The sequence below is a fragment of the Micropterus dolomieu genome, linkage group LG13, assembly GCF_021292245.1.
Source record: "Micropterus dolomieu isolate WLL.071019.BEF.003 ecotype Adirondacks linkage group LG13, ASM2129224v1, whole genome shotgun sequence".
NCBI classification, from domain to species: Eukaryota; Metazoa; Chordata; class Actinopteri; order Centrarchiformes; family Centrarchidae; genus Micropterus; species Micropterus dolomieu.
The window spans coordinates 18,633,018-18,652,194 of NC_060162.1; the positions used below are offsets into that span (position 1 = coordinate 18,633,018).

Consider the following 19,177-nt stretch of genomic DNA (forward strand, 5'->3'; position numbering starts at 1 on the left):
AGGCGTTTCAAATGTTCTCCTAATGTGATTTAATAGCCATTTATCAAACAACTGTTGAGCTAGCAGAACATAAACTTAAAGGAGACCTATTATACTTTTCCTCATTTTATGACTTATCTACAATGTTATAATGTTGGATGTTCATGTTAAACATGGCCAAATTTTAAAATAATGAGGTTAAAGCATTTATAAGAAATCCCTGTGAGCAAAAACCTCAGGGTTTCCTCCTGTTCTGAACGCTCAGTTTTGAACTGCTTTTTCTACCAACGGCTCCCTTCTAGGTAATAAGAGCCGGTGTTCCATATATGGGCACTAAGGGCAGGGCAAAGCTCAGTCTGCCTGTCTCCCCCCCCAACAACAACAGCCTGGTAACATGTTTCAGGTCTTGGCCAATCAGAAGACAGTTGGCTTTGAGAGAGGGGGCCTTAAAGAGACAGGAGCATCTACAGCTTGACCAGACAGAGGCTGAAATGAAGGCCTACAAGAAGAATCAGTTTAAGAAAAAACATTTTGAATCATGCAAAGCTGCCATAAAGGAGTCACAGAACTACAATATAGGACTGGAAAAGAAGTATAATAGGTCTCCTTTAAATATGACGTCTTGACTTCCAGCAGTCACCTCTCCTCTCATTGTTTTTTTTGTTTTTTTACGCATGAAGTAGTAGTATCTCCGCAGGGAGATCAGGAGCCTTTCGTGCAGCTGTGTGCATCAGGCTCGTCAAAGTCACTTTTCACGAACCAAACAATCACAGCCAGGAGTAGGCGGGACATTAAAATAAGGTTGAGGCACTACAGCAAACTTTAGAAATGCTGAACTTGTCGTTCTGTATACACGGTTATTATTATTGACAAGTTAGTAGGCTACTTTGCATAAACAAATGAGAGACTGACCACCAATATATATCAATTATTGTGCAAGCATTTGTCTTGCACAATAATTGAATGACTAAAAACAACCCAATGAAATTTAACTACTGTTTTGTCCAAATAATATTAAGCTACTAATAGTAAGCTATAGTAGCCTTTAGCCTACTATGATCTGAAATTATAATGAATATACAAACATTGGCACTGATCAAACCTTAACCACAGTGTAGGCTAATATCAGAAAGGTTTTATTAGTGCAACAGCTGAATCTCAACTAATAAACTATCTGTAAGAAAATTATCCAAATCAAGTGTAACCTGTAAATTTATTATACTAACATTATACTTTACTCCTCCAGGTTGTGGAGATATATTGTTTATCAGTTGGTCAGAAATTACAAGGAAAAATACATATATTTCGGTCATAAGGTAACTCATTGCCTTTACTGTACACATACCGGCCATACTTATGGCGCTTTTCCAGTACCAGCTCGACTCGTCTCTGCTCAACTCGGTTTGGCCGTACTCCGTTTTCCATTGCAGATAGTACCCAGAAATAGTACCCCTCCATGTAGTTGGTCGTCGTAGCAACGCCACACACAACTGCCACGACGTAAGGTTCAATGTGACACACACACACACACCAGTGATCCACACAGCTTTCTCTTTATTTAAGTTAAAACGTTTCAACATTCCTCAGAATGTAAAGACAGATAACCGGCACGAAAACCTCCCAGCTGTGTTTTCCTCTGCCGTTGTTTGCGGTCTGTGTGACGGCGGGAGCAGAAGGCTCTGTGAGCAGGCGTCAGGCCGACCTCGCAAGCTCCTCCCACGTGTTGCCGCAGGCTTCCCCCGCCGCCACTTGCGGAGTTCCTCAACTCAGAAAACTTTCAAGCAAAATTTTGTTCTGCCATCGCTTCTCGTAGAACTGTCAATATTCTAAATCTGCACAGTTGATTTCTCACCTCAAAACTTCTCAGAAGTGGATTTAGTACTGAAATTATATACAAAAACTATAAAATATAAAACTTTGAGGTGCTTGCCTCTATCTGGCGCACACAATGATGATGCAGTGAATAGTGATGATTCTCTCTGACCAATCAGTGGTTTGCCATGTTTTCACGTCACATTTTAGTTTCACCTCAGCTCACTTGGAACCTCGACGGAGGTGATATGGGGGGGGAAGAGTACCTGGAAGCATGTACAGGTACAACTTTTATGCAATGGAAAACCAAACAAAGGCAAATTGAGCCGAGTCGAGCTGGTACTGTGCAGTGGAAAAGGGGCTTTACTGTCTTTTCCTTGTTTTGTTCTGTTCTGATGGTCTGGCTTAGAGCTCATCTTGCATGTGAGATGAACTTGCCCCCTAGTACATTGACTGTGAGCTCTCCTTACGCTGCGTTAACGTGTCTGCTGGTCATTATATTTACAGCTAGTGTGTGTGTGTGTGTGTGTTATAGGCTCGTTGATATCTCAGCCAACCTGTCTCTTGGTGCTTCACATTGTGTTAATACCTATTTTTTGATTAATAAAGGATTAGATTTTAATATAACTGCTTTCCAGTCATACTTGCCTTCAGGGTGCTTGTGTGTGACTCCAAGGGGGGCCTACACTATCTTCCATTTTCTTAGCTGTCCATCAATTGTAGTTTACCTCCATTTATTGCATTTCACCTATTTAACCAAGAATTATAGAGCCTGATGTAATGAATTTCTTGGGACCACTGGGTAGTAGGATTAGTGTAGTTAGCTCTTAAGCTTTTCTGTATGTAGGTTTGAAATTATACTGTAGTTTGCATGTACTTCATTTATTTGTAGTATTTATTTAGACAATGTGTTAGTACTTTGTGTGTGTGTGTGTGTGTATGCGCACGCGCTTAGTGTTTGGGACCCTATGTACAAGCTTCAGATAGCTTAAAGGGTGTCCCTTTTCACAAATCTGCATTATTTCTAATGATTGTACTTGTATTTTAATGTTTGGTCAAAACACTAAACTGAGCTTGGCAGACTAAGACTAAAATTAACACTAAAACTAATAAACTATAAAACTAAGCATTTTCAAAAACTAAACTAACAAACCCACGTTAAAAACTAATTAAAAGTAAACTGAAATTGAAAACAAAGTCAAAACAGAATAAAAATAAACTAATGAAAAATCCAAAACTATAATAACCTTGGTACAGAAGCTGTGCCTATCTACACATTGTCCATGTTAAGGCTGCAGGTCTGTTTTTTTGGAATCATAGTTCTATCCAGCAGAGGCCATGCTGGCTCTAATACCTACTGTGTCGCTCAAAGAGGGGCTGCGCTTCCCACGAAGACTGGCAGAATGTAAAGGGTTCAGTTAGTTGAGAGAATTGATGCTGCATAAATATGTTCTGACTTATTCACTAGCTACCGTTAAGAAATAGAGATGCTATTGTCATTGTAAGTGGGTTGTGTGTGTGCGAGGTCCTCTAGGAACTGGATAATAGAAACATGCATATGGTTTTTCTAAAGATGTATGTACTGAATTACAGTGCAGGTACAATTGCTACTCTTCTGGGATGCATTTTGTTCCTCACTTACCTTCACATCAACCCCAACCTAAAACAGGAGTACTGATGGAAAACCCTTACTCTGTTGGATCTGTCTGTCCGCAAAAGTCTACATTTTAACTCATTTCTTCATAAAATGTATACTAATCTTACACTAGTCACTTGCATTCAATATTATGTATTTAATTGTTTTAAAAGTCTACACTCCTGAAATATTCTCTCCTTTTATCTATTTTGGAAAAGAAGTACAAGAAGCTAGGCATAAATACATAGAGTAGTCTGTGTTGTAATTACATAAATCGGGAGAAGGAAGCTACCAGAAACCCTTGAAACAAGTCACTAAAAAGACACTAATTAAAAACTTAGTATTTCCTATGGTATATTTGATTTACTGGCCTAAAACTTTCTTTGCACTGAAAACACATACCTTACCTTGTCTCATCGTGTCTTTTCTATGCGTCTCTCAAAATAGATCATGGCTTACAGCAAAAACCCTTTAGTTTTGTACTATGGCTATTTTGGAGTTGCTGGGATTCAAGCAGCAGAATCTATGAGTCATTATTTATTCACTTCAGTGGCAGGCAGTTCACCACAAATGAAATCAGGTTATTGCTTTTCAGGCTGTTTTTATTGCTTTTGTAATAGTTAAATTCTTTTAGGTGAATACTTTAGCTTTTGCGTGGTCACAGTCAATTTGATATGTTAAATACTTCAATGTACTAGGTTAATAAGGAGTCAACTAACTTAAGAGGTGTAATCAAAATCTGCATTCATAACAACCAGCCTCTTCTGAATGAAGACACGCCGATTAACCCTTGAAACATGATATATAATTCAACTCTTAATATAAATAGAAAAACATAAATACATATAAGGCAAACTTGTGATGGCAGTGTAATGCCCCTACGTCATGAGTCATTCAAACAGGCGGATTTAGTTTTTAATCATTCCTTGACCGACGGGTTTCAGCTTTTTATGACTAAACAGCATTCTTGTAATTCCAGGGCAGCGTAAAGGGTTATTGTTACAGGTAATGTCTAGGACTAGAAGTCTTTGAGGCCTCATTCAGAAGCTAAAGCTAAAAAAAGTGTAGCCTCGCATTCACATTTCAATCACGGTTATGATGGAGACTTTTCCCTTCTAATCCTGATAAAGAACATATGGCTTTAACAGACTGGGCTCATAATCAGTGTCACAAACCCATCAGAGCCACAGCTATGTGCTTCTGTCATCTGCTTAAAGTGCAGTGCAATGCAGATGTGGAGACTTGACAAACAGCTTTTATTAAGTATTTATTAATCAGTTGTGTTTGTGTGAGCTCACACATACAGTTAGTGTAGTTTTGGAGCAGTGGCCATGTGCCAAATGCATTTGGTTTGTCCTTGGGCTGTGAAGAATTTTGACTGTTAACTATATTTTTCTTGTCTCATTTTGAATGTATCTTCACAATAGTCTGGTGCAGCAATTTTAAAACTTGATTCAATTAATGTGCAGTGCATTGTGTGAAAATCATACTTGCAAACTAATTTCTTTGCTCCACTGACTGTGTCAAAGCAAATGGTGTGGTACCTTTTTAAATAGAAATGGCGATACTTGACTGGTGGCTATGGTAAATGTGTTCTAAATGACGTCACGTTTCCCGGGTTGTCAGGACATTATGGAGAGTTGTTGTGTTATAGGACTTAATCTGTGATAACGGGGGCTGGCTGAGTTCCATTTATGTCACGGTCACCTAAACAAAATGTGTCTCTGTAAGGCACTTCACTCAAACCATCACTTTTTAGTTTGACCAAATTATTTATAATTTGATTTATTTTTGTGTTACATGGATACAAAATAATTCTAAACCCTACTGCACGTCATACGTTGTATGTAATTTAAAAACTGACTTAGATTTACAGCAAACAAGCCTGCTCCTCGTGTAACTCGGACTCCTGTTCTTCTTTCCTCAGGTTGGTGACATCGTCATGGTTACACGGATGAACATCAGTGGTCAGTGGGAGGGAGAGGTGAATGGACGGAGGGGTCTCTTCCCATTCACCCATGTCAAAATCATAGACCCCCAGAATCCGGACGAGAGTGACTGACCTAAGAGTTCGACTTGACCTTCTCGCCAGTATCGCCCTGTACCTGAATGTGCTGGCTCTCATACACCTTTCCCGCCAGTGTCACCACGGTTACGTGCTTGCCTGCTTGGGGGGCTATACAATGATAGTGACCCCTCTGTTGTTACCAACCGTTGCAAGGCTTTCTGACTGTTTACAGCTTTGGACATTGGATCCAAACTAAAACCTGCCCCCACTTCTCCCTGTTCCCTCTCCCATGTCTTGGTTCCAGGCTGGGCAGTGTTTTTGCATTTGTGTCCTTTTCATTTCCAGATCACTGGGCATCTGTGTGTGTGTGTGTGTGTGTGTGTGTGTGCGCGCGCGCGCGCGTGTGTGTGTTCACAATAGATATTTACCACATTACATCACAACATGTCTGTTTTGTCTTTTTTTTATTTTTATTTTTTATTTCTCTGAATATTTGTTAAGTTTGAAGTCTTTGGGACTTTAAAACGTGTTGGTTTGTTTTGTTATTGTAAGGATATTTGTACGAAGTAGGGAAAAGCAATATCCCTATGGACTTGGGAGAGCACTGAGGCAATGAGGAGCTAACCAGCCAGTCAAATGTTAATCCTCCAAACAATCAAGTCACTGTTGTACCTTAACCATCATACAAGCAAGCACACACGCATGTGCACACACTTACTAGCCATGAGTGATTCAGGTTGACAGGTTTTTGATGTGTATGTGATGTGTGCCTGGAGTCAGGAAGAAGCAGGAGCAATGGGTTTGTGGAGGATATAGCTTGGTAGTATATTCTTAGATCCCATGATCCCATCCACTCTTGAACCTGGCACAAGTCTGGCTGCAGACGTATTTATCTTTTGTTAATAAGACATGACACGGCCATATGTGATTTTATCATTTTCTTATTTGTGCCACATGATCAACTTTTTGTTTGTTTGTTTTGTAATTTGTGACATTGAGAAGATGTATGGTTGAGGGTTAACTTTGCATGTCCACTTGGTACCTCCCTTTACTGTCCTTCGCATTATTTTGTACTTACAGGACATTGCTTAGAGATTAGCAGGTTTTAGTGTCAACAGTAACAAGCACTAGAAGATATATTTCAACTTGCTGCATAGGAGTGCAAAGCTTTGAACAGGTTTTCAGAAGTAAAATATCAATGGCATTAGCCCTGAGCAGCACTTCCCACAAGCATCTGAGAACAAGGCTAGCTAAAAACGCAGTATCAGCAAGGGGACTGAAGGCTTTCCACTATGAGAAACTCCACACTCAGTGGCGTATGTCAGGAAAGGAGGAAATGTCTCAACAAGCCAATGAGATCCCATCGATGCCTTTTTCAGAGAGTAAGATAAATGCATCTTTTAGCGCATGCAGTCCCCTCTCAAACCATGTAATGTAATGTTACTCCTGTCAGTTTAGGATTTCAACCAGCTTTATTGCTTAAATATTTGGCCCGTGCAGTTTTTGTCTCTCGTTATGCAAACAGACTATTGGAGTAGTGGAAAGCATCTTTGTTTGTACTGCGCTGCAACCAATTTTATTTGATCAGTAGGAGCCGAGGATTAAACAGTTGTGCAAACGGTGTCGACTCCCAGATTTCTGCTGTAAAAATGAACCATTTCACCCCAGTCTCTTCTGGTGCTTTCCATTCACATCATTGCTCGGCCCTTCATTCAGTAATATTGTGCAGCTTTTAGTTGTATCCCAATTTAGCTTTATTTTTGTTTTGTTAGTTTATAGTCTGCTATTAAATCAAGCATTTTTGTTACAATGAGTGGTGTTGTATTAAACAAAAGTACTATGGTGACATTTACAAAAGGGAAAAAATGCCTGCTGGTTGCCTATGTGCATGACCTCTTGGCCGGGGAGATGGTTCTACCGGGCCAAATGCTGCTTAATGTCATTTATGTCCTTAATTAAATAAAGGTTTCTGTTATTTTAATCCCTCCTGGTGTGTGTGCAATCAAACCAGTGTGGGTTTTCCTCATCAAACTTAATGAAATCTACTAATTAAGCAATACACCCTGATTTTCCTTTCTTTGAGGTGAGCTTTTCCTCATGCTTCTGAGTTGTTTTTGTAATGGCAGTATTACTGTGCTCTCTTCTCATATTCTAGGAAAGCCTGTCTTTTACTTAAGAATTGAAAATTGTGCCTTTTATTTTCTTATACCATTTACATGTGTTAATATTTCCCGTGGTTAACACCTGTGCTGGTATTGACCCTTTATGTACAGAACAAGTAAATAAAATTTACGTCTACTTCTTTAAATTGCTTCGTCTGGTATCTCTGTCCTCTATATGTTGTCTTTAAGACACCGAGGGGTGCGTGTGGACCTGTTTGCAGCAGCCTGTCGTCACAGGTTGTGTATCTAGAGCACAGGACAGTTGTTCTTGCTCTAATTTTTGACAGTTCCAGTTTTGATTCTGGCTGCGCCCAGGAGAAAGGAAGCAATTAATGAATTTTAATGAAGTGCTAATTAAAGAAAGTCACCTGACCTACAGATGGGGACCGGAAAACTTTTCAAGGGCAATGTTTCAGATGAGCATCTTCTGTGACTGTTTGTTCAGCACTTTTCAACCCAGGCACAAACAAGTATAACCCAATAGGTCCTACAAATGTTGGAGATGTGTACAGTGCCCCTTTAGGTTTCTGTATTTCTGCTCAAATGTGAATACAGATCCAAATCAAGAATACAAATCAGATCTTCATCAAAGTCTTAAAAATACTTTATTGCACAGAATGGGTTATTAATATTATATAACACTATCTATGCTGTCTGTACCTGGTATGACCTCTCCTTTAACCACAAAAACTCAACCTAATTTTTTATGTAACTAACGATCAGTGCCAGACATTGGCATCTAGAAATTGTGGCCCATCCCTCCTTACAAAACTGGTTCAACTCGGCATGCATAATCTGCTCTCTTCAAGTCTTTCGACGACATTTCTATTGGATTCAGGTCTGGACTTTGACACTCATTCATCTGCTTTAACCATTCTTTGGTAGACTGTGTCTTAGGCTTATATAGACTTGACTATAGACTTGTGTACTTAGGGTCATTGTCTTTCCCACCTTTTGTTGAGCTTCAGTCTACAAACAGATACCATGACAGTGTCCTGTGCAATTTGCTGGTACAATCCAGAATTCATAGCTCTGTCTATGATCGCAAGCCACCCTGGCACTGAAGCAGCAAAGCAGCCCCGAACCATGAGACTGCCATCACCGTGTTTCAAGGTTGGGATGACGTTGTTATGCTAGAAAGCAGCATTTGGCTTTCACCAAACATGACGCTTCTCATTTAAACCAAAAAGTTTTATTTTGGACTCCCTGTCCACAGAACATTCTTCCAAAAGCCTTCTGGTTAATTCACATGGCCATTAGCAAACTTCAGGTGGGCTAACTGTGTTCTCTTTACCTAGTTTTAGGACTCGAATGAGGCCTGATCACATTTTTTCAGAAATTGTAAAGCGTTCACAAATTTTCAAGCAGCACTGTAAGTAGCAAACAAATGTATACGGGATTGAAAATTAGCATACCCTTACAATTACTTCAACTATAATGTAGAAAGGACATGCCCTTATTGCCCAACTGTCATGCCTTTAAGGTGCACTTCTTTTTAAAAACAAAACTATTCTTACTGTACTCATGGCATAGATTAGCTGACTCCGGATCAGGTGCTTCTGGTGACAGAAGGTTGGTGTATAAGCGGGCCATTATGCATAACAGGGCTTTATCTTACAAAATGTAAGAACATCCCAACCATTCACAGTGACCCTCCACTGGAACTTTATTGAAGCATATATAATTTTTTTTTAACCTTTATTTATTCAGGGAGCTTCACTGCGAGCAACTTCTCATTTGCAGGAAGGCCCTTATCACATTCACACTGTTACACATTCACACCTGGAAGTTGCCCAGTACAACCGCAGCCTGGTCTTCTGGCCACTCAGCAGCTCCACTGGGCTGTTGGGGCCTTCCTTGCTCAAGGGCAACTCAGTGGTGGTAATTGAGGGAGAGCAAGCACTGCTTGGTTTACTTTCCGCACCCAGAACCGGCGACCTCACGGTCACAAGCTTGCTTCTCTAACCTTTGGGCCACCCATATATGTGGCATATATAAATATGCTAGGTTATGCAACTGTTCCTATGTGTAGTATCCACAGGCATACATGCATCTATAGTAAATGTATAATGACTGTAAAATAGTACAATTCTACACAGATAGCAAGTCTTTATACGCAGCATGTCTTGAGACTGCTCGCTCATTGATTATCCACAGCCTAGTTTATCCATCAAATGAAGATGTGTTGTCTTATGTGCTTTTTGGGGACTGTGAGGGAATGGATAGATTTTGGCTTAAATATCACAGGAAGTCACAGGAACAGATGATCAAATTGAAATCACAGCTTATGCTGATGGTGCTCAGGTAAAAATGCATATGATGCAATCAAAGCAATTCTACATTTTCAATTTAAAACAGAAAATTTGAAACACTTACAGATAACTTAAGCATAGTGTAGCAGAGGATTTATATAATTTCCTTAATCATCTTCCTAAACTCTTCTGTCTCAGCCAACCAACAGCCAACACCCCATCCCCTAGAAGTCAAGAGACTGTGTTTTGACTTTTGTGCCAGTAGTAAGATGTTCTATGTTCTTTAATTTTAGTAAAATCTTTTCAAATTATGTCTTTCACAACTATTCCATGATTAGGGAAACTGTGTATTTAGTTTACTGTCTGGCCTTTACCTCCGGATGCCTTGTGCATTGTGTGTATGTACCAGGTTAAACTGCCATTAAAGCCAATCAATGTATTCCTCTGGACTGTGATAGGCGCTTGCTGCAGTGAAAATGAGCATAATGAATCAAATGTAGCTGACTGACCTCTCCTCAGGGCACAGTGTCAGTGTGTGTGTGTGTGTAAATGGATGTGTAGTGTGGTCGATGAAGGCCTTTCTACAGTGCGTTACCACCACCGCCCTCAAACAAGCTGTAGAGCAGAGGTGAATGTACAGTGAATCTTTGCTGTCTGAAAATATGAAGATAAAAGGTTTGCATTAAAAAAACAATGATAAGCTAAAAAAAACATTTTGTCACTGGTGACATTGAATTGATTTAAAGGTGGGGGAAGTGATTCTGGAGAAATTCAATACCATGACCAACACCATGATATAGAGCAAACAGCAACACAGCAAGTCGTGTAACTAACGTTAGCTCAGTTGTCGGTTAGCAAACTACTGCTACTGTTGCTGCAGCAAAGCTAACATGCAGAGAGAACTGCTTCCTAGAGCCAGCGCACCAGATCCGGCTCACAACTCCCCTGCTGCTATAGCTAACATCACAACAACAGCATGTCTTGGCAAACTAGACATTATGTAATCGTGTATTGGATTAGAATTGCATACCCTGGACATGTGAAATCGCAAGTTCCTTGTTGTTTGGCTGGACTTTGAACTTGTGCGATTTTGAAAAATTATCTAACTGCAATTTTTTTTGACTGATATTGCACTTGTGACGTGATTTGCAATATTGGAGGGAATGATAATCTTAACCTAATTATTCTCATTTTCATTGAAAAACATATTAAAATAAATTTTGGTGTGATTTTTGTGGGGATCTGTACCAGACAAAGATGTTTTCTATAGTCTGAACAATATCATGTGTAGGCCAGGACATCTCTGCAGCACGGCAATATTGTATAAAAAATTGTATTTTGACACACATTTTGCCTTTAACAAATATTACACTGCGATTTAAAAATTGCAGTTGGCCATATTGCGATTTTGATAAGATTTCGATTACTTGTTCAGCCCTACTTTGAACCCACCATCTCTCTGTTTATGCCCCCTTTTTACTGAACCTGCTGAGCCATCAGTGACTTTAGAGCTGTAACGGCTCTCACACAGAGAATAATTGATACCATCAGATTAATCATAATGTTCATAGAAATTCTGCTAATGAACATGAACTCTTAACATTATTGCTTTACATTAGTCTGCATGCTGCCTTTTTTAGGTTTTTGTCATTGAAGCAGTGTGAAAATGTTCCAGAGCTCCCAGTATTTTATCAATTGTTGATAAGTAGTCTTAGTGGACAAGATGTAAGCCCATTAATTCATCAGCAATGTGATTGACACATTCAGGCATGGAATTTAATAAGCCTAACTTTATTAACTTTATCCAGCAGATTGTTTGAAAGACATTTTTTATCAAGGACCTCTTTAGCTTGAACTGGCATTTTTTCTTGATGTTTTAAAGTAGCTCTACCATGATATTGTCTAGGTAACAGAACAGAACTCAACAAAGCTGGTTGACTCTGAAAAGCTTTGATTAAATGCTCACATGCCCTTCGGTACTGGAATTATAACACGAGCACACTAATTGACCCCTATCTGTGGTCTATAATTCATTTTATAGCGAGGTGAGAGGAATTCAGGATGAGCTATGTGGGTGACCCAGATGACCCAGGAAGACCTGGAGGTTAAAACAACCATCCTTTAAGCCAGCATGTCTGGTTTTTATAAAGTCTCATTTAGAAAAAAAATGGACAGAAACAAAATCTGGATACCATTCAAGATTTTGCCTCCTTATATGTACTTTTTTACAGTGATGTAAAAAAAAGTGCGTAACGTAAAAACACGGCAGTTGATGTGCTCTAAAAAAAATTCTTTGCAGTGTGCTCCCTCAAGCTTTATAAATGTCCCAGATATGGCTTTCCCCTCTCTCTCGCTCTCTCTCACATAAAACATTTACAGCACAGACGTTCCTGCCTTCTGCTGGGGAAACTATGCCAGACTATGATGGTAATTCCACACTAGCTGTCTGTCATCACTATATCAGGTCAGACTCACTGCTCTAGGACAGTCTCTCACTGCTCCATCGTTCTCACTCTTTGTCTCCTGTATATGTGCTGTTGCGTAATGCTTGCACTCAAACCGTTCAAATACAGCTGATGAAGACATTGTTGGTGTTCTTGTGACATTTGATAGCCGAATTCTCAGTTAGTTGTAATACAGCAATGGATTAGTAGAGCATCAGGGTCCCACAGAGAGTGTAGTTTCCATGAAATTACAGTCGTGTTTGGATTCACTGGAAAGTTTGCTGGAGACTAGCGAGCTGCATGTCCATGTGTTGTTGGTGGTAACTGGAACTATGGTTGCACCTTGGCAGGTCAATATGAATTGATTTTCAAGTTTTTTTTTTGCCACACTAGGCTCTGTAGATGGCAGTGTTAGTTTATTGGGCGTTCCACCACCTTGGTCCAGACAGAAATAGATTATCTCAACAACTTCTGGATGGATTGCCATAAAATTTTTGTATAGACACTCATGAGGATGAATTCCACTGACTAATTACTTTTTTCTGTAGCCACCATGAGGTTTGGTACAGACATTCATGTTCATGGAATGACCCCCTATGCCTCTGCTGTTCTTTGTGTTTAATGCTAACTAGCAAATGTTTTCATGCTATCACGATAAACTACATAGTAAACATTATACATCAGCATGTTAGCATGCTCTTTTTCTAGTCTTGTTTATGGATTTGGGGCTCACATTCAAATATATTTAGCACAGCCTAACCCATTAAGAATCAGATTAGCGGTATGTCCTTAATCATTGTAAAAGCATTCCTAAGTGCCAGACAAGTGTACTCGTTACTGCTCATCTCCATTTTATTGGGAGAAAACTTTACTTAGCACTAATATACAAAATTTTTTGTATTTTTTGATGCAGATAATGGTTGGGACACAATGTGACACATCTTTTTTCATACAGTGTTGAAAAAAAGTTAATTTTGTTATGCATTAAATTCTTTTTGTCATTTTGTCCAAAGCAATTCCATCTGTCAGCCATAGATGAGCACAAGATCAGTATTTGAGGAAAACCGTTTGAGGCTTTTCAAAAAAAAAACTTTGATACCTCAATATGATACCCTCACGTCTTATTAAAGTTCTTTCAGAGTACATATGAGTATCTTTTCATCATACCTGCAGATTCAATTTCACACTTATTTCCCAGCTGACTGGATACAACACTATATATACATATATATATATATATATATATACATATATATATATATATATATATATGCTCATATAAGCTCAAACTGAACTTGCATATGTGTGATCCACTTTAGGTGAATACAGTTTGAGTCCAGTTAAACTGACAAAACTTAAAGTGACCTCCACATACAATACATGCTCTTGGAAATATATAAAACTTTATACACAATTATACACTTTTAAAACAAAGTACTGCAGCGGCCCGTCAGTTGCCGGCCCACTCAGCGGTGATGATGGGGCAGTGGATAAGACACATGCCTTTGGTGTGAGAGGGTTCAACACCGCACTGTGACACCAGTGTGTCCCTGAGCAAGGCACTTAACTCCTAGTTGCTCCAGAGGCGTGTAACCTCTAACAAAAAATATCAATTGTAAGTCGCTTTGGATAAAAGCGTCAGCTAAAAAGAGTAAATGTCATATTAACAACATTCCTTCAAGGCTTTAGTGGTTTTATCCTCCACTGGTGATGTCACAATTGCACAGGGTCAACATTCACCAATTGGAGTAGGAGAAGAGCGGGTACTGGCTCCAATCCGCTGCGTGGCTATGGTGGTGGGGATGGTGGTAGTAGCCATGTTGTTGGCCGTTGTGTTCAGCTGTGGCAAGTGGATGAGGGGGAGGGTGGATGGGGTTGTATGCTGGATCCACGTCATTGGAAGGCAATGGAAATCTGGCGTACTCCGCAGGTCTGGAGAACAGAAAAAGACATGCTTACTGCCTGTGCATCTTTAAGTAGTCAAGAAGTCTCTGAGGTTATAAAAGTGTGAAGTGCATGGAATTACTCATTACTGCTTCCTGTTGTTACATTCAAATGATATGAATGTTTATATTTTATTTTCCTGAACTAAGTCTCATTAGATTTGATCTCATCCTGGATATCTTAAGTCATACCTGTAGGGCTGGTATGCCGTGGATGCAGGCACCATCTGTTCTTCACAGCTGTAGTCATACTCGTGCAGCTCCGGGGGCTCAGCGTGTGGACTCTCGGATGGGTCCTGCTCCAGTGCCCAGGCTGAAAGGTGACCCCCCTTCAATAACGGCTGTGTGGAGGCCTGATTCTTCATTGCCTGCACTGACTGAGAGGTGGAGGGCATCCTCTGCAGGCCTGAGAGGGAAATACAATGTTTAATAGGATCTCATAGAAGTGTAATGACACTGGCGTGTTGATTTAAACAATACCACAAGGAATTTTATCTTTTGCCATAGTATGAATTCACACAAGCTGTAGGAGTAAAAACTTTACTTAATTATGATGAAACTTACCTGGGGGACTGTTGCAAAGAGCTTTCTTGTCCAGGAAAGCTCTTTTTGCGGGAGGGCTTCTATTTGAACGACACCTATGAAAGCATAACACATTTACACTTCTCTGTCCATTCAGATTTCATTTTCACTGTTGGTTATGTCCATACTGGCAGACATATTTTTAGCAACGTATGGTGATTGCAAATATCTACAACACATATAAGTATTTTCATATTAACAAATATAACTTAAAGATGCACAGAGTTTAACAGATAACAATGTACACAAACTATATTTACTTTGTTAAACATGGAATTCCTACCTTTTACTGTGGGAGTGGGTGCCCCCCTCCCTGAATCCCTTAGCGAAGGGGTTGTGGTCAATCTTCAATTTAGTGATCTTAAAAAAGGAAAGGTAAGATAGTTGTCAAACTGTTGGTGGTGCAGAGTTTTTGTTTCAATCAAACAGAAAAACTGATGTACATGTTTCTACCTTTGGGTTTTGGTAAGCGGTCACTGCAGTGAAGGTCATCTCTGGGAAGGAGAAGGTCTGAAATGGGCCCCAGCGGACAGTGTAAGGACTATCTGCCTGGCAGACATGGAACCTGGGGTAGTAGCGATGCATGGAGTGCAGAATGATCTGTTGGGTAAAAAGGGCAGAGTGAGCAAAAGACACATTGGGTAAAGTGAAAAGTAAACATAGCATGGTATAATCATTTGTGTGTTCGATGGGGTCTTACATGGCCGTGCTGGTCCAAGGTGTTGTTGGTGAGCTTCATCTTGAGAAAAGACAATGACTGCTTCATCCAGTGGCTTCCTGGGGCAGGGGAGTCCGGGTGCATGTATGTCCGACACTGGGGCTGGGGCTCTGCCTTCCCCGCGACCTCCCACTGCTCCTTTTTCCACTACAGAGAAATTGGGGAAGGGAGGGATTAAATGTTACGAAGTGTAAGACTCTGAGGACATGTCTGATTAATCGGAACTCTTCATGAAGCATGAAATGCTTTTTCCCTCCACTCTACAATGCAAGAGAGCTGTGGTGCATGAAAACATCTTTGTTGGCAGGATGTATTGGACTGCTGTAAAGAACTCCCTGTGTTACAATTTACAAAATCGTAAAAAAACACTTTGGACAAATTCACCACCACCAAAAACTCTCTCAGTTCTCTCCTACAGTACTTTCCCTTTATTATGCACTTAATTGTTTTCACGTGTGCCCTAAAAACAATATCTGTAACCAAATGGGCCACAGCAGTTGTTGTAAGAGCCACTGAATGTATGGATGACTGATTGCTCCTCATTCACAGATTGCGAATAAGGAGGGATGCTAATTGATTGGGCTTCCAGCCGAGAGTGCACAAACAGGAAGGCTTTGATATGCAGTGGTGAATGGCCCAGAGTGGGCCGGCCAATGTCTGGCTGCAGACTGCTTTGTTTTACATACTGCAATCTGCTGCTTTTACTCTTCAGCAAACCACACAAAATGTGGAAAACAATGTAAATCAAGAAATTAAAAAAGCTCATTCATACTAAATGAAAATGTTGTGTCTGAACCCCAAAGGAGTACAACAGTGCATACTTCTCAGTGTGTGTTGCATAATGCATTTACCTTGTATTTGAAGCTGTCTGCAGGAACCATATCTACCATGACAACATAATTGGCAAAAGGTTGAAGCCCAGATAGACTGATGCTGCAGTGTGGAAACATTCTCCTGAAACAAATACACAAAGTCAGTGAATGGTTTAAATGTTTTTGCAAAGTACTGGAATCAAATCCTGTGGGGTTCACAAAATTGCGTGAACTGTGTGCAGTTAAACTCTCTGCTCTAAAACCTCAGCACAGGCAATTTCCCATAGGTGTTGGTCTATATGATATATTATAGAAATCACTGTTGGTCTTTTTAGAAAGCAGAGAAATACAAGTATGTGGATTAAGTCTTAATTCAGTAGCTGACTATCTGTGGCAGCGTTGTTACCTTCCATGCTTTGTTATAATCATCTCTGTCCAGATGCTGTGAAAGGACTTCCAGAGATCTGCGTTCTCAAGGGTCATCCTGATGCAGCCCTGCTGGTATGAGTCAGCTGCTGGAGGGGACCTGGACATGCTTAAATTCGATTTGGAGTCTGTGGAGAAAACGAATGTTCTGCAAAAAATTAAAACATATTTATAGAACATATGCCTGATTTATTGCAGTATGGGGTTTATAGGAGTAGCAGAACTGGAGAGATCTTTTCTCTCTGTGAACAGCTCCACTTAAAATGTTTAACGCTGAGATATACCTGGATAGTTTTGAAAATTCTAATTTTATTCTCAATATTTCCCTTCAAATCTTTTAAATATAATATATATAACAATTTCTCATGCTCTGGAAGAAATGTCTTGTAATAAGAAATAAGGCAAAGTAAGACCTCATTAAGATTTCCACTGCAATCTTGCATTTGTGACTATGTACCTACAGCCCAAAATGAACACATCATTACTGTGTGTTTTATCATTAATAATTCCAGTGTCACGGTGCACATGCATGCTCATACAGAATAGTTTGGTGTAACAAGATAAGACTTACCAGAGATGTGCTGCATGTTGCTGTGTCCTCTTGTTGTCAACACCAAATACAGAACCTTTAATACAAAGTGGTGCTTTCAGATGTTCTAACACTGAAGTCCAATACATGAGGGGTCTCTATCCTTGAAAAATCTGAGCCTTGAACTTGATTGGTCATCACAGAAAGGGTGGGGTCTAAACAGCCAAGGGGGTGTAGTCAGAGCAGACTGAGGGGGCAGGTGAGAATATTACCTGATGCTGGAATCTAGTTCTAAACAAGCTCAGTTGCCATACTATACTGGGGTGAAGGTATTTCATTATACATACCTGCAAAGTCTCATGCTTACCATTTTGGTAGTTTTTGATCACAGAGCGAGACCTGTGCAAAGGTGGCCATTAAAGAAAAGTTTTAAGTTTATCTTTAATTTAAAAGATATGAAGGATAATCCACTAAAAAGGAACATAAACATATCTAATACCTCAGTGCGTTCATTCTCGATTTGCTTTTACTCTGTTTTGTTTGTTTGTTCTTACCACTTTTAGGGACTCTGAAACAATCACAATGGCTTCTATGATTTTGTAGATATAACCCAAAGACCAAATAATCTACCTAAGACCTGATTGTGATGAATCTAGTAGTGCTCAGTGCTCACCTACATGCCAGTCACACACTATGCATGTACTATACCTGAAATAAGAGGGGGAGGGGGAAGAGCAGACAAACAGGTCCCTTCCTGGCTGCTTTGGTTGTGTATTGAGAACAGGTCGGAAGATTACAGAGGTGACTGGAGTTGGGGTGTAGCTTTGACAATGGCGGACAATGCTGCTAATCCTATGAGGCCATTTGGCCCTGCCCCCCCACACCTTTGTACTACCTCTAGTACCCTGGGAGGAGAGCGGGCCCTCTGATGGAGCCAGCAGTTAGCAGCCCGTTCACATGAAAGACTGATGGGAGGGAGGGAATAGCAGCAGTCTGGACTTTAGAGGACAACGTTCAAAAGTTTACATCCCAATGAATGTTCACCCTACATGAATTTCAATGTCTATTGTTCAAACTCACAGAACTTCATTTTAAAGTCTAGTGGAGAGCTCAAAGTTTTCAAAGATATCAAATAATGTCAGGCTGAATTTTGGGGAAATGTGTATAAAAGGATGTAAAAAAAAAAACAACAAACATCCTGAATATTTCCATTTGCTGAAGCCATACAAAAACATGGAATCTTAGAGGTTTGAATATTTACCATCAGTGTAAACATCATATAGCTTAAATGAAGAGCCGATACAGAACATATATGATGCTGTCAGACAGCGAGGAATTTTGTAACACTGAAGCTAAAGGAAACAAGGAACAAAAACTAGCTAATCGAGACAAAAATATCTGCAAAAGGATTATGATTGTTGACTTACTACAAGAAATGAAGAATGGCGTATTTCTTTAAAAAGAAAAAGAGTTAATCATTTAGCTGATTTAAATCTATCAGCATTCTTGAAACAAGTGGTGGTGATACAATGGTAAACAAAAACTATAAAACAAACTCACATATGAGTATTAGTTATGCTTTTTGGACATAATTCAGTATGCATATATTTTTTTAAATCCACCACACCAGATGTCCATATTCTATTTATATGGCATGCACTGACTTTCTTTGAGATTTGGGGGGAAAATAATTGTAAATCTGCCCTAAGTTTGCAACGGAGTGGCATTTGAGCTAACCTGAGTAGCAATTGGGATGAGCCATATGGTCACGTGTGAAGCTCATGCAAGAGTCTTGAAATCAAAATTTTCAGCTGGATTGGCCTGAGCACTTGTCCATTCCCTAGGGGCATGCTTAGAAATGTGTTCATCTGCGG

At 39.8% G+C, this 19,177-nt stretch overlaps 2 protein-coding genes across 2 annotated transcripts in view; one reads left to right on the plus strand and one right to left on the minus strand.

The window, feature by feature from the left end:
* The window catches only part of crkl (v-crk avian sarcoma virus CT10 oncogene homolog-like), a 15,472-nt gene extending 7,729 nt beyond the window's left edge, over positions 1 to 7,743 (plus strand). The window contains exon 3 of the mRNA XM_046067011.1: positions 5,355 to 7,743. Within this exon, the coding sequence (XP_045922967.1) occupies positions 5,355 to 5,489 (135 nt within the window). The 3' untranslated portion in view covers positions 5,490 to 7,743. The remainder of the gene's footprint in view (positions 1 to 5,354) is intronic.
* A 6,286-nt stretch (positions 7,744 to 14,029) lies between these two features.
* Positions 14,030 to 16,882, minus strand: LOC123982238 (T-box-containing protein TBX6L-like). The gene is made up of 8 exons (XM_046067665.1): positions 16,755 to 16,882; positions 16,388 to 16,490; positions 15,519 to 15,683; positions 15,272 to 15,418; positions 15,102 to 15,178; positions 14,801 to 14,874; positions 14,429 to 14,642; positions 14,030 to 14,225 (listed from the first exon to the last, which is right to left on the minus strand). The coding sequence occupies exons 1-8, from the start codon at positions 16,880 to 16,882 to the stop codon at positions 14,030 to 14,032; spliced, it is 1,104 nt and encodes a 367-aa protein (XP_045923621.1).
* Between the last annotated feature and the right edge of the window lie 2,295 nt (positions 16,883 to 19,177).